The sequence below is a fragment of the Ursus americanus genome, chromosome 19 (assembly GCF_024610735.1).
Source record: "Ursus americanus isolate L20-20 chromosome 19, mUrsAme1.1.p, whole genome shotgun sequence".
In the NCBI taxonomy this organism is placed as follows: Eukaryota; Metazoa; Chordata; class Mammalia; order Carnivora; family Ursidae; genus Ursus; species Ursus americanus.
The window spans coordinates 38,221,334-38,237,807 of record NC_142145.1 but is presented as its reverse complement, the minus strand read 5'-3'; the positions used below and the strand labels follow the sequence as shown (position 1 = coordinate 38,237,807).

Below are 16,474 nucleotides of genomic sequence, written 5' to 3'. Positions count from 1 at the left end.
GGTGTCTTCCAAAGACATATGTTTAAGTCCTAACCCTTAGGAACTGTGAACACAAACTTCTTTGGAAGTAGGGTCTTTGCAAATGTAATCAAGTTAAGATGAGGGCAGACTGGATTAGGCAATGACAGATGTTTTTATACAAGAAAGGAGGGAGAGATGTGGACACAGAAGAGTGTCAGAGGGAAGGAGTCCGTGTGAAGACAAGGCAAAGATGGGAGGAACGAAGCTACAAACCAAGAAATACTGAGCATTGCCAGGAGTCGTCAGAAGCCAGGAAGAAGAGAGGAAGCATTCCCCCCTCCAGTCTTTGGAAGGGCCCTTGGCTCTGCTGACACTTGGACCTTAGACTTCTAGCCTCCAACAACAGGAGACAATACATTTTGTTGTTTTAAGTCCCCTAGTTTTTGGTATTTTTGTTATGGGAGTTCCAGGAAATGAATACACCAGTAATCTAAGATGCAAAAGTGGGGACTTGCGGAAGAAGAGAATGAGACATTAACAGGTGAAACTCAGTACCTAGAAGGGGGCTCTCGCATGTGGTTCACTGGGTGTTCTTTGAATTTAGTGATTTCATAGGGTCACCTATTTTTTTCCTGGTACAGAGGGGAATAGGTTTGGACCAGCGAGGCTGGGGTGGCAGACAGCTTTCCAGAGGAAATGCGAGCATCACGAAGCTTTCTGTCATCTAGAGCCGTGCTGTTGTGACAGAAGCCGCTTACCACGGGAGGCGACTGTAAGTGGAAATTTATTAAAATTAAACAAAATCCACAACTCAGTTTCTCTGTTGTAGCCACATTTAAAGTGCTCCATAGCCACATGTGGCTGCTGTATTGGCCTCTGACGTTTGAAAGAACATTTCTATCACTGCATAAAATTCTACTGGACAACGCTGCATGATATTTGTATTGTTAACAAGATTTATTTGGGAGGCAAGTAAAACAAGTTTAGACAGGTTGTGTAGAAAAAAGGAAAGTGTCATACTCTTGTAATACGGGTAAAAAATGTCATCATTTATTAAAGAAAAAAGAAAAAGGCTAGGGTAGAATCCATACTTGGACAGCTGCTCGCAAGGCAAGTCTCACTTGCTGAATGGTCTGCTGTGTTCTTCATAAGATCATTTACATCACTGCTTTTCTGTAGTTTGGACAAAGGCTACTGTACTCATTCTTTTAGACCGAAAATTAGTACAGCTGAAAACTTGCCTCCATCCAATGCCGGGCATCCCCATGGAAAAGTATGGCATGCTTTCCCTTCATCTGGTCGAGGTACACCTCGTATAAAATTGGTTAATATTTTGGTCCCTTAATACTGAGAAGTAAATGCTACAAGGCGACAAATGAGATAAAAAAAAAAAAAAAATCTGTAAGCCACAATCTCTTTCCTCCTGTTCCAATCCAATCAGACAGATGCATAAATTGCTATAAAAAATACCAAAAATAAAACTAAAAACAATGACTGAATCATTTTTTTTAATCTCATGTACTCTGTGTTCAGGTAGCAAGAAATTTAATTCCAGTCGGACCAGTCTCCTGTGATTTTTTCCCCCTTTTCAGCTAAGATATTTTTAATGCTCAGAGGCATTATAATAGAAAAGCATGTATTTTTGCTTGGTTTATACCCATCATCCTTACCATTACAACAAGACAAAAGCATTAAAGTAAAATTAATCATGTCAGAAGATTTTAGCAAAAACAAGTGAGACCATGCATAAAGCATCGCTTTGTCTAGTGTGAAGTCATGCTCTGATTAAAAACATATAATGAAAGCGAAAGCGATACATCATTGCCTTAGCAGTAGGGTTTTCTGAAAGCACTTTGCGGTTCTCGACATAAAAATGTGGGAAGATTTTGGTCTTTGAAATTCACAATGATTATTGTTCTAGCTAAATAACTGGAGTTCAATCTTAATTTTTTTAAAAGAAATTAAGACTTAATGACCAAACAAGGCATGCCGGTAGGATTAATAATTAGCACACGCTGTAAGGAGCAGTACAAGTCTTGGCATCCAGACACAGAGGTAAGAAAGTGTCTGCTCAGCACTCCCCTTTCAGCAAAACCATTGTTGAAGCCAGCTGAATGTGCCCAGGCTCTTAGGGTATCTTCCGTGAAATACAACCGTTTGCTCCATCAAAAACAGTGTAATTAATAAATACAAAGGTGTGGTCAGAGTGATCATTCCCCAGTCAGGAGGTCCTCTTGTGTATGATACACAAAACCAATTTCTAACTGGCCAGATGGTCATGAAATACAGATTTACTTCCAAACTCCAGTGCAAAGTGATCTCAGGGATCTGAGAAGGAACAGTTTGCTTATTTGCACTTTGCCTTAATTACTCCTTTATTTTGATGGAGATATTTGCATATAATAATCACTCACCCCAATTATCTTTCCATTTTTTTGTTGTAATTTTGAAAGTCATTTCAATTCTTTTTTAAATGAGTTCTCTCTACATGATAAAAACCATTTTGTTCTATGGGAATTATGTGTATCAATGCAATTTTCATCTATATACATGTTTGCATATCTATATTATAGATGGGTAGTAGTTTACATATATATAATAAGCAGTAGAAATAATGAAAATCACATAAAGTCAGACATAATTACACTATTTGAGGGGAGGCAAAATTTTTAAAATTCCACCCCAATACATTTGGAATGTATTTTTGAACATTTCCTTTAATATAGAGGCATCCAATCTTCTGTGAATAAATATCGGTCCTGACGATGAAGTCACACCAAGACAGGAACAGACAGACAGAGGCATGGAGCAGTAAGCTATCTCTTCTAACTCATAACTGTTTATAGGAAGAGTGAGGATATTTTGCATATGATAAGAAGAGTGCACCACATTATTCTCTGAACCTAAGGGTGCATGGTTTGTAATCATTAGGGCTATTAAAGAAATATTTTTATAATCCTTCTGAGAGTGTGGGAGGATTGCACTTTTTCAGCCACTTTGAAGTTAGGTGTGACTAGGTGACTTATTTTGCCAATAAAATGTGCTAAATTCACAGGAGAAGCTTAAGAAGTCAGAGTGAAATTGTCCTCTCCCTTGCCAGGCAATAGTGACAAGTCAAATTGTGGAGCTGTCATGAACCTGAGGATGGGAATAAGAAGTCAAACAGAGATCCCAGCAAACCTACCATAGACAGATGACATGAAAAGAAATAAGCCAGTAAGATTTGGGGATTGCTGGGGCGCCTGGGTGGCTCAGTCGGTTAAGCATCTGCCTTCAGATCAGGTCTTGATCCCAGGGCCCTGGGATCGAACCCACATTGGGCTCCTTGCTCGGTGGGGAGTCTGCTTCTCCCTCTGCCTGGGGCTCCCCCTGCTTGTGTGCTTACTCTTGCTCTCTCCCAATCTCTCTGACAAATGAATAAATAAAATCTTTAAAAAAAAAGATTTGGGGATTGTTGTTATGACCCCTTAGCCTAGCCTCGCCTAATCTGACTGATACAGGCTTTGGAATCAAGAAGGTGCACAGTGGCTGACCACAGGAGGGTGGGAAGATGGACGTTCATGTTACGGCATGGAATACCACTAGGGAAAACTGCTGTTTGCTCTTACTTAGCAGATTGCTTATTTAATAATCCTCCACTGCAAGGTTGGAAGACAGAATATTGACAGTGTGCCTTGGCTGCTGTTGGTAGCACTTGGCAAGATTTACAGTAAAGAGATGATCTCACAAACAAAGTTGGCCCTTTTATAAGCAGAAGTGGAAGGAATGGGGGCGCCTGGGTGGCACAGCGGTTAAGCGTCTGCCTTCGGCTCAGGGCGTGATCCTGGCGTTATGGGATCGAGCCCCACATCAGGCTCCTCCGCTATGAGCCTGCTTCTTCCTCTCCCACTCCCCCTGCTTGTGTTCCCTCTCTCGCTGGCTGTCTCTATCTCTGTCGAATAAATAAATAAAATCTTTAAAAAAAAAAAAAAAGTGGAAGGAATGGAGTCCAGAAATCTAGGAGTGTGTGGCCTTGGAAGAAGTAATTTTTTAAATCTCATCTGGTAAGAGATTTCGGTTTTGTATCGTACACAAAATGAGGCGCATTTTGAGCAAAATAGGTAAATTACAACTCAGCCGACGAAGACCAAGTTAAAAATACGGCTCTCACAGCAGGAAGTTCACCACATTCGAGTATCTCAGAAGAAAGTTTCAATAAAGGGCCAGATAACCAATAAATTTTTCTAACTCAGGGAAAAGAGTAAAAAGAGAGCTTTCCCACTGAAGACGGATAAAAATAGAGTATTAGAGTGTGTATGTGCTCGTGTGTGAAAAGGAGAGAAAAGGGGGGGGAGAAGGAAAAAGCAATCTAAGTATTATCAGAAAAGAACTGTGGACATGGTCAGTGGCCATGGAGTGGATATAAACATAAGAAGATAGCTACGTTTTCTAGGGAGTTAATTGCCAAAAGACCCACCAGCCTGGATTAAAAGAGGCTGTGGAAATTAGAGACTTAAATGTCTAGAGACATCAAAGGTACTTAAAACCTCTTCCACTCGCAGGAAGAGCATAGTCGCAGGTTTACTTCAGAGATGTCCAAAGATGATAATGGAAAAAGAAGAATCTCCCATAAGGTGGCTCCAGGGACCACGGAGAACGAAGGACAAGAAGCAGAACTAGGGAGGGCCCTCATCAAGGAACACGACGTTGAATAAGCACCGTTCAAAATGTCTGTTTGGTGGGATTGCTAAGTTGCTATGCTCTTTCCAAATGAAAATACTTGTTGAGCTGATCCTGTCCCTAATCCATCACTGAGCATGATGCAGGAGGAAACAAGGTCGTTTGATTATTTAGTTTGTTTCCAGATCAAGACCAAGAACAAACGAGCCTGGTACTGGGATGATTGTCCATCACTCAGAGATCATCACTGAGCTTGACGATTTGTGGTGATCTCCCTGTGTGGAGAAACAAGGGTACTTGGAGCAGGGCAAGGAGAGTACATGGACTATTCAATGTCCAGTAGGACGGATTACAGTAGGCATATTGCTCTGTTCACCAGATACTTGGAATCTCTTCTTCCTGAACCAGGGGAAGATGGCACTTCCCTGCCCCCTTAAAATGGGGTGTGGTCTTGTGATTGAGCATAAATGCTAAATGTCACTTTTAATTGCCAGTGCAAGACACTGTGGCACATTCTTCCCCCATTGTGTTGATGATAGAGATACATGTTATGATGCAGCCCCATACGTTTGGATCCCTAATTGACTCTGATGAACAGGTGCCCTCCGCCAACCTGTGTTGGACACATAGCACGAGTGAGAAATACATTTTGTGTTGGCTTAAGCCCCTGAGATTTTGGAGTTGTTTCTTACCACAGCATAATCTAGCCCACCCTGACTGATACACACAGCTTCATGCTAGAAATAGATAGAAATTTCATTCTGAATCAAAGGTGTGTCTTCTTTCTCAAACTCCTGATGATAAAAGCAGAAGGCAAGATTCAATCTTTTGCTTTCCTCTGTTTGGCTATATGCGAAATAGACTAAAATAGAATAAAAGTTTTTTGAGGAACAACTATCTTCCAGATACTGAGTCTACAGCCTTATTTGTATTATTTGATTTAATTCTCACGATAACTCTAAGAGGTGGGTAGAATTGTATTCACTTTGAGATGAGAAGGATCAGAGTGAAAGCAGCACACCAAGGGCTCACAGTCAGCAAGTGCCTGGGGGTGTATTTCAATTTAGATCTATCTGTCCTGAAAGATGTGGCTATGTGTGTGTGTGGGGGGGGGGGGGTATTGTGCTTTGTTGTTTCATTTTTGACATTGCTTCAAAGACAGAGTTAAAATGTCAAGAAATCTGCATTGAGTTATGGCTTGTCAATAATATTAAATGCAAATTTTATCACTTACATATCATAACTTGCAGTTTAGTCCAGAAGCCGAGATAATATTCTTAATCTCTAGGAGTAGGATATTCATTCAATTAACCTATACTAGTTTTATTCTCTGAATGTGGTACTATGACAAGTACATTGGATCCATTCAGCTTTTCATGAGCGAAATGGGTCAGCACAGATTAAATCCCATTCATCTGCTTGGATTCTTGACTAATGGCACTTGCGGGTGAGACAGATTGGTGTGGTACGTGAGGCAGCACTGCTTGATGGAAACACAGAGACCAGTGTTCTATTCCTCATCCTGCCACTAAATCATCCTGTGACTCTGGGAATGACACCTCCTCTCCTTCAGTCACTTAAAGGAAAAGCCAAATTTGTGAACCTGCCATAGAAGAGCCTACATGGTCCAGTTTCTGCAAATGTCTTTAGCCACGTGTCCTATCTTTCTGCCCCCTAGTCTTTGATTTCAGCCATGCATCTTCTTTCCACAGGGTCTTCGTACCTATTATTAACTAACCTGGAGCAATCTTCTTTTCACATCTTCACTTGGCTGACTCTGTCTCATCCTTCAGTTCTCAGCTCAAATGCCTCTTCTTTGGTGACAATTCTCCAAGAAGGCTAAACTAGGTCAGTCTCTCCATGAGGAGATCTTACACGGCCTTCACACCTCTATGCTCTCCTCCTGATCACGATCACATGTTGTTATTATAGACTACGATCTGGGATTGTTTATTAATTCTGGTTCCCTCCCTCCCCCAGCTCTAAGACTGGTGAAGGCATGATAATATCTGCTTTGACTCGGCCTTGTTTTCCCTGTATTGAGAGCAATGGCTGCTACGTAGAAGATATCAATTACATTTATTGAATGAATGAAATTAATGTGTAAAATGAGAGGGCTGGGCAAGGAGATCATCTAATCTCTGGGTATTCACATTCATTGGCTTGCCAGACTTAGTCTGCACTTTGCCTAGGAATGACACACAGCACATTTAAGCAGCAAATATGACTCATACCCCCTTTATACCAGACTTAGTGGCAAGTACCACAGCTTGTATGTAAAAAAAGCATCGGAATTATTTGTACACATGCTGTTCTCTGGAGAAAAAGCAACTGCTATATTCAAGGGAGGTATAAACCAGAAATAAAGTCAACTAGTTTTTCCAGGCACCCAACTTCCTTGAAATACAGTATTTTGGAAGTGACCACCACACATATTTTTTTTTAAAAATCTATGAAAAATCCACTAATGCACTGGTGCATGAATACACAGCAGCAAATAATTCAAGATATATAGCAATGTGCAGCCATGTATCTCAAATTAGAATTGAGCTCATTGAAGGTAAAATTAGATGCTAACATATTTAAAAAGTCCAAACACAATTCTCTCTCCTTCTTTGTCCAAAGTCATGGAAACAATCACTCCATGAACCGAAATAAAAAGTTCCAAGCTAAGAGAGGACAAATGTCATGCTATTATATAAAGTCTTTAGATCACTATGTTTTCACTAACACCTTTCAGTTCTTACTTTTTTGGGGGGAGGGGCAGGGGAGAGAGAGAAAGTGAATCTTAAGCAGGCTCCACACCCAGCAGAGCCCAAAGTGGGGCTTGACGTGGGGCTTGATCTCACAATCCTGAGATCATGACCCTGAGATCATGACCTGATCCAAAATCAAGAGTCGGACACCTAAGTGACCGAGTCACCCAGGTACTCCACTCAGTTCTAATTCTTAAACTGATCTCAACAATTCCTTGAAATAGTCCCATATAATATGGTTGTTGGTTAATCCTCCAGCCCACCACATACTTTCCCAGCCTTGGGCTCTCCTAGAGACACACAAATTCATTTCAGTTTCTAGAAGGCACCAACTCTGTCTTGCCTTTTGGTATTCCCAGTACTAGACCCTATTACTAAAACACTTTTTCATCCGCTTCTTTGCCTTGATAATTCCTACTCATTTTCTCAACTTTACAGAAGGTCACTTTGAGGAAAGCTTCCCTAACCTTTCATGTTTAGATTAGGGTCCCTTTTCTGTGCTCCCATAGCGCCCTGAGCCGTCCCGCTCGATTCCTTAACACTCTCTATTGTAATTGCCTCCTTAGGTTCTTGAGAGGAGAGGTGATCTTATCCACATTCTACCCTCCCACCCAGCACAGAGTGGTATTCCATAATTGCTTGTTACATGAAAGAATGAAGTCTGTAAATAAGTCTAAATTCTTCCCTGGGCAATTTCAGAGTCCTTCTGGAAGCACCTAATTGTTTTCTGAGATTCTCCAGCAATGAGAAATGCACTGTCTATGGATTCTGCATCCCTGTTTAGAAATGAAATGAAATTAAATAAAATTAAATAATTTGTGGGGTTTAGGTTTAAAGATAATATAAATAAAGGAAACCCACAGGTATAAAACCCTCAATTGAATTTCCTTTTCATTCTTTCTAAATAAATAATCATAAGAAATGATTATTAGCTTTTGACTAACTTGACTTTCCCTCCAACATATCCTCAAAGAAATAAACTGAAATTAAGAAACATAGGGGCCAAGGAAAGAAGTCCGGGTGAAAGTATCAGTGTGCAGGCTTATTATTTCCTGAATAATCAGCAATTATTGGGTATCGGATATGATCAAACCTGTATTTATCTCTTGGAACTGAACTTCACTGTCTTACATAAGATTTGCTTTCTTGGTACTATTCCTTCAACATTTATGGAAAGTATATATATATATATATTTTTTTTTTAAGATTTTTTTTATTTTTCAGAAAGGGAGAGAGCGCATGTACAAGCAGGGGGAGCGGCAGGCCGAGCAGGCAGAGGAAGAAGCAGGCTCCCTGCTGAGCAGGAAGCCTGACCTGGGGCTCGATCCCAAGACCCTGGGATCACGACCTGAGCCAAAGGCAGATGCTTAACTGACTGAGCCACTCAGGGATCCCTGGAAAGTATATTTTAAAAGACAGAATGAGGGGCAGCTGGGTTGAGCAACCGATTCTTGATCTCGGCTCCAGTCATGATCTCGGGGTCATGAGATCAAGCCCCATGGTCAGGCTCTGCACTGGGCATGCAGTCTGCTTGGGATTCTCTCTCTCCCTCACCCTTAGTCCCTCTCCACACTTAAAAAAATAAATAAATAAAATAAAGAGTCCACCAGCCTCTGATCTTTGTGACTCTCTTAAAAGAAATCAATGACACTCAGACCCAGGACCCCTCCCATGTGGATGGGATCAAATTTAATGTCCTCCAGGGATCAGAGGAGACAGCCCAGGAAATCTCCACGCAATGGTTTCCTGTATGTCCTGCCACTGAAAAATACAAGGCCCCCAATCCCTGAACTACCAGGTAGAAGACGGAGCCACAAATCAACTGAAAGGAAGAGGAGAAAAAAGGCCATTTCCCCCTACCTCCGGCAAAGGGAACTGAGGTGGCCAGAAGAAGGAAGATGCCTTTCTAACTTAGTTCTTCTAATTTTCATCTTAACGTTATTAAAGGGAAGTCTTCATGATTGCTCATAGAAGGCAGTAACAAGCACCTAACAAGTAGAATGTCTCATCCGAAATGCAGAAAGAAGGAAGTCAGCCCCAGGAAACACCTTTCCCCACCAGTGAAGGCCTCGGCCAATGGGGAGCACGAAGAAAGTAGGCTCCTCAGTGCTGTCCCTTGCAGGGGGGTGGGGGGACGTAAGGGACCTCTACATGTGGACTTCATAAAAACTTTGATGTGTTATGAAAATGTCTAAAGTAGCCACGGGAATTGTTTCGTTTTATCTGTGCACCAAGGATTTAGGGCCTGCAAAGTGCAGGAGGCATGTTTTTTGCACTGGCCATTTTAGTATTCATGTCTCCTGTACTGCTTTCTAATAAGTTAAGAATGAAACGGGAGACTGCGTGCAGGAGTGAGAAATGCAGGGAAAGCAGTACTGTAAAATAAAAATGAACAAAAGTGCATCTCAACTTCCCTTCTATTATTAACAGTCGAGAGAAAAACAATGCCAATTTTACTGTTATTACTTAACATTTTACACTGACAAAAGGACTTTACAGTCATTTGTACATGTGATTTCTCAATACTTTCTCTATGAGAGACCACAGAGGTCTGTCGCTACTCTCAACATTAATTATATAATGTTATATTAAATGATTTTTCCAAAGAGGCGGATAAAAATGCAATCTGTGTCAGCATGTTACCAAAACAGTCTTTTCAGTGAGAATAATCGTTCCCTTTGCCGTTTGGGTAAACCAGACCGCGGACTGGCTGACGGTTGGAGTTTGTTTTCTTTATGTGATGTACATTCACTTTCTCCCTTCTACCATCCTCCTCCATTCAATTTATTATGATTTGTGTACCCCTTAAGCTGTGATTCTAAAACATAACATAACAGGGTAAGATCTAGAGAAAGTGATGACGGCCTTTCCTTTGCATTTTTCTTTGTTATATAATTCGTGTAAGCTGTGTGGCTGCCGTAGCTGGGGATCTGTGCTCTTGCCTGTGGAATGCCATCTTTCTCGAAGGAGCGTCTTTATGAGACAGGCTGAGAAATGCATGCTCAAGCCACGTGGGCAAAGGATTCTAAGATTCAGAGGCTCTAGCTAACCTCAAGGTTTAGGTTTTTGCTGGTTAGCGTATTTGCTTATTCGTATGGAAACAGCCATTTAATAAACAAGCAGGCCCCAAGCTGGGCACTGTCTGCTAGCATTAAACTGTCATCCACCTCTTCCTGCCAACAAGTTTAGCGGTCCTTCAGGGTCAAAAGAATGGCAGTGGGAAGCTCTGAGATCCCTAAAGCTTCGTTGGATTTAGGGAGAATTTGGATTTTTTTTTCCCCTATTCCAGTGAGAAACCGTTCTTCCTTTATTGTTACATGGCCCAAACAGCATGGAAATCTGTCAGTGACCTATTTATTAGTCAAATAAGATGCCTTAATTAAAAAGTACACACCAACAGCAGAAATCATCCAGATAAACTGTCTCTATCTCTCCAACAAACCTGAAAAATATGCCTTCACTTGGGGCCACGTAGTCACAGCCCAGCAGGTAATAAACTCTATTTTTTAAAGTACAAGTCCCAGTGAAATGAAGAGTATAAGCGGAGTAGACATTTATTTCAAAGCTGTAAGCATGCCTGACTATAGAAAAGAGGTTCAAGATCTTTGAGTATGCTCCCATTATAAGAACTTTTCTATACATTCATGTCTTTATTTCCTTCCATTTCAAACCTGGTGAATGGAGTCAACCGACACTTATCTCTACTTCTGAATCTATAGATTACCACGTGCAACATAAGAAAACTATGGAAAATAGTTTCCTGGCTCCGGGACTGTGGGTCCAAGTACTATATCTGTCGCAGTGGAATTTGTCTCCCCTCTGCATAGACAGCTTGAGTTGACTGACGCCTCTAGGGTAGAAAGATCCACACAGTCCTCGTGCTGAGACCGCTGGTGGTGATATAATAATGGCCATAACACCTGGGATTGGTTGAGCTCACGCTATGTGCTAGGTGACTTATAAGTAAACATGAAGAAGCCATGACTTGGGACATTGACATGCCTTGCTCAAGGTCATAGACATGGGTTTGAACCCAGGTCTGACTGATTCAAGTTCAGGCCTTCTTACCACATCCTTCTAAGTAAAGAGTTAAATCAGGCAATGTGGAAATCTGAGTAGGGTGACCCTATGTTCCAGTCTATACGTATTGTCCCAGCATAATCAGTAGGTCCCCAAGTCATGCTCTAAAGTGTCCCCATTTGGAGAATAAATTGGATGATCACTCTGTCTCTGAACAAGGTTTAAAATGAATGTAAGACTTTTCTTAGGTATTATTCACGATGCTTTAATTAATCTTTTTGCCTTTAATGAAGGGCTTCAAACCAGTAGCAGATTGGGCTTTGCCTGGTGTATTTGGGAAAGCAGATGGATTTGTGAATGAGTATCACTTCTTTGGCCTCTGTGAATCTTTGTCTTTCCTTTCTCTTCTCTCCTCCTCCTAGCATCAGTGTCTTATTCTGTGGAGGCTTTCTCTATTGATCAGTGTCAGATAATTGATTCTTTGGTTTTACCTTTAAAATACAACTTGGTCGCTCATTCAGATGTTCAAATCACTATTAACGGTCCTTTTGTCAAAAAAGGGAAGAAAAACCATGTTAAGGATCTCTAACTTATTTTTCTTCCTTCCGTCTCCTTCAGCTTGCTGCCATCATCCCCCCACTTCTTTCCTACAACGGTAGTGCATGGCTGTCCAGGGAGTTTCCTCGTGGCAGATCCTGGACAATGCTACTGGCAGTCTCACCGGGGTAAGCCAGCTCCGAAATGTATTATTTCAAGCACCACCTCACATGTCTTTGCGCCTCTTCTGCTCTTATGGGCAAACTGTTGTCCTGTTTCTATTATTTTAAAGGGCTTTTAGTAAGAGGAAAGGAAATGATTTTTTAAAAATCTGATAAAATATATAACTGCTTAAAAGACATACGCTATAAGAAAATCTAACTTTCTCTTTTGTCGGTTTTAAATGTATGGCTTTGATTTATGGATCAAAATTACTCGTTTATTATTTTATCTATACAGCTCTGGGCAATTTTGACAGTTAAAATTTAGTTTTATTGACCAGTGCAGCCACTGTGCCCACGAGGGGACTGGTGCACACAGCCTGCTGCACTCAAGAAATGATGATTTTTGATTCCATGACTGAGTCAGATTGGGAATCATAACCGATATAACAATAAGTTCCCAATCTCAGGGCCCAAGGCAAGAGGTTTGCTGTAAAACACAATCACCCTTTAAGGAGGGGAGGAAGAGAGTCTCGGGTGGAAGTCTGCAAGCACAACTGAATGCAGCTGGGATAGGCCACGGATACCCGTCCATCCAAACTGTGGAGCTATTGCTCTTGCTCTCTTGAGGGGATTGTTTCCCTAAGACCCAGTTTCACAGACTAGAGACAAACGAGCAGAAAATGCCTAAAAGGCAAAATGAATGTTAGTTACAAAGACAATGAATGAAACACCCCTTCTGATGTGAGAAAATTTACTAGGGCTATTAACCAACCTTTCACTTTTCGATAAGCAAAAAAAAAAAAGAACAGAGGCATGTGTTTCGGAACACCTCTGTGACCACCCACTCTCTGTCACAGAGACGCAAACTCACGCAGTGCTTCTAGGCCAGTTTAATTTAGGCCTATTCGGCTACCAAATTGGCCACCTCTGCAATGTTAATTTAGTCTTTTACTCTAAATCCCCTGTGATACATAAACAGACCTCCAAAGGGTAACAAATCAATAAAATGTCTAATTTGATTAGCCATGTTTTCAAATTCATCGAGACAGCTCTAAGCTGAAATAAATAGGTGGGTAAATAAATAAAGAAGGGCACTCACTTGTGAGTATTTTCCACGTCTTCTTTTCATCATCGTAGTACTGAACCAAGTTGCTGGGGAGCCGGTCCGGCCCAGGAGGCAAGCCTCCGACCAATAACAGCATTTTCTTGTTAGAGCGAATTCTTCACCCAAAACAAAAGAGGAGATGAATAACCACATTATTGTAGAGCCTTTTTAGTGGCGACGAAATCATAACCATCAAAAGAATGTTCCTTGCTTGCAGATTTCTATTTCATTTTTTCCTGTTTCTTCTCCCATTCATGTCTCAACAATTTTTTTGAACCAAGCAGAAAAATGATCAGAAGAGCAGCATATCCCCATACTCATGGAATAATAAGCTCCCTTTATGCAATTTGTTAGAGGTTCATTCTAGAACGACCTTTTTCTTATATTATCCCTTTAAATCATCACTCTTTACAGCTGAGTACACATGAAATGCTCTGGAGTTGTACTAAGGTTAAGCATTAAAGTTGCATGTCAAAAATCGTATTAGTCAAAATCATTATTATAAGCCATTCTCCACTCAAAGAACCTTGAAAAAATTAAGGTTATGCAGAGAGTTTGTGAGCCAACTCTTTAATCACCCAGGGAACTTCGAACACCAGTTTGGTACAATTAGTAGCACAGGGCTCACCGGGGTAGGTTAGCCAGTATCAAGGAGACTTTTTGTTTGTTTAATTTAGCTGAGACTTCTGCCTTCATCTCCTTCCCAGCGCCCCCTCCCTTCCCTGCCCCAGCCGCCCGCCCCCACCCCCCCATCCCTGGGCACCACTGGCGACACAGCAGCACCAATTGGTAAAAATGAGACTGTGAGGCTGTTTTGAGCCTCCCGAGTGGAGCCCTGCCAGTGCTTGCCACTGATCCGGCGGCAGGAGCCTGCTCAGCTGTGCGAAGTCACTCTAATTCCCTCCCTCTGTTTTTCTACCTTCTCCCCCAGGGGGCAACCACTGAAAGGAGTGACTACCCACCCATCAAGAGCTGGCAATTCGCTGCTATTAACCGTGACTGTGATTCCCAGTCTGCCTGGCAGTTCCTGAGAACAGGCCTGCAACGTCTCATATGCAGTAAAAGCTGTACGACGCACCCTGGCCGGCACACTCGACCTGATGGATGTGTGATCCCAGGAAGGCTAATGGATTGAGCGCACTCGTGATTGGAGCAGGGAGGGGAGGCCCAGACCCCCGCGAGGGGCCTGCTGATTTAACGGTCGCTTTACATATAATTGAACTTTTCATTTACCTGAAAGGCTGAAGGTGGTGGTGGAAGAAACGGAACAACCACGACTGAAGGAAAAAAGTCAATAAATACAAAAGGGTTCCTCTGACATATGATCGCAACCCGCGGTGGCGGCTGGAATCTGTTATTACATAGTCAGCCCGTCGTTCTGATTCAAGGACGCTCGGCAAAGTACGCCCTTGTGGAGAAGCACTGTTTGTTGGTTAAGAACCTAACATTCGGAGAGTTAACTTAATACAGTTAATGACATTTCCACGTGAAGGAAGGGAACAGGAGAATTCCTTTAATGAAACTCTGGTGCCACTGAATGCATTGTATATGCCTCAGTAGAAAAAACACCTTCAGGAGAAACTCCTATCAGGGAATCATGGATAGGCGGAGTCGTACTTCCAGAAGGATGCCTAATGTAATATCAGCTTGCAATATGAATTTTGTCACGAACAAAAAGCCCCCTCGGTTCTTCGAATTTAAAGTACTTTGGAACTGTACCCATATGCCTTGTAGCCCAGTAGTTGTGAAACAAAACCGGAATGCAATGGCGAAGAGCTCCAGACTATGATTTCAGTGATCGGGGTGGGTTTGCTAAGAGGGTGATGGAAACTCAGTGCAGTAAGCAGCTTTCTTTTATTTTGGAATGAGAACATACGTAATTGATGTGCCATAGAATCTCCTAAATGCACGGTTACAGAACTAACGTAAGACGATTTCATTATTGTCGTTTTAGTCCAAATAATCAACCACTGTGTGAGTATAAGACAAGTCAAGATGAGAGCAAATACTCTTTTTTAGGTTGCTGCTACCGGGAACCTGTGGAGACCGTTTCCTGTTCAGCTGGAAGGCGCCAATCGTGGCTGTGATGACAGGACACCTCTGTGTGCTGCCAGACTGCGGTGGGGGCAGGTAGACCAGTATCTATGGTTACACAGAAGAGGAAAGGACTCAGGGAAGTGGTAGTGTGACCAAAGCAATATAATTAAATCTCTGTTTTAGTATTTAAATAAAGGTACTGCTTTTAAAATGTGTTTCATGAATGACAAATGGAGAGAAATGAATGACTTAATGACAGTCGTAGGATTGTTCCATTAACTGATAAGGCCAGCTTCCCCGGACATATCCACATTGGTGATTTCCAACAGCAATTTAGATGGACCATCTCTGCAGATGAGGAAAGGATCTAGAGTCTTTGTTCTCTCTGCCCAAAGAGCCACTCGCTGCCATCTGTCCTCCAAGAACTGGCCTGAGACTACCGGTACCTAAGCCACTGAACAGTTGGCAAATGGTAACAACCTTCACCCCTGCCAACAATGACATGATTCAAAGGGCTAGCTAGCATAGCGGCAATGAAAGCCTCCACATAAACTAAGATAAATCTCTAAACCACCCAGCCTCCTCAGGGAATGTGATGAAGAATTACATGGAAGGAAAGGAAACTCTACCTACCCTCATTGGTTGTGTGTTTTCTGCAACGGAGTCATGTTTTAAGGTCATCATGTATGGCCTTGTAGTGAGTGAAAGCACATTTTAAATCTTCATTACTATATTCGTATTATCATTCATGAAACTTAGTATGGCATTTCCCTTGGATTATTTTGTTTCTAAAGTTGTGTCACTCAATTTTCTAACTCAGTATCGATATTATTTAAGTCTAAACAAAGTTTAAAACTCTACCTTGTGATGGTGAATCACATAGAAACCCAAAATAGGATAAAGCATGTGAGGAGTAGCAGAGGGCAGAAGAAAGAACGCATAGACTCACAGAACACACGTGAGTGTTTTTCTCCCCATTTTCTCCATTGACTTTCAAAACAGCCTTAAAGCCACAGAAATAACTCCATTTTACAGGGACGTTAGAAGGCTTCCATAGTAAAATAAAATGGCATAAACAGTATTTAGACTCAGGCCTCTGAATGCGACCAGGCCTAGGATCTTTCTAAAATCAAATTTATTTTTTTAACATTTTTTAACCTGTAATTTACCATAACTTCTGATTAAGACCCAGATGACCAGGATTCTAGGACTAATTTTCTTTTCCTTTTTTTAAA

The 16,474-nt window shown here is 41.6% G+C and overlaps 1 protein-coding gene across 1 annotated transcript in view; it reads right to left on the bottom strand.

Annotated features, from left to right (window-relative positions):
- Window positions 1–16,474, bottom strand: part of KLHL14 (kelch like family member 14) — a 99,424-nt gene that overhangs the window by 55,677 nt on the left and 27,273 nt on the right. Inside the window, exon 3 of the mRNA XM_045781888.2 lies at window positions 13,197–13,318. Coding sequence (XP_045637844.1) covers window positions 13,197–13,318 — 122 coding nt within the window. The remainder of the gene's footprint in view (window positions 1–13,196; window positions 13,319–16,474) is intronic.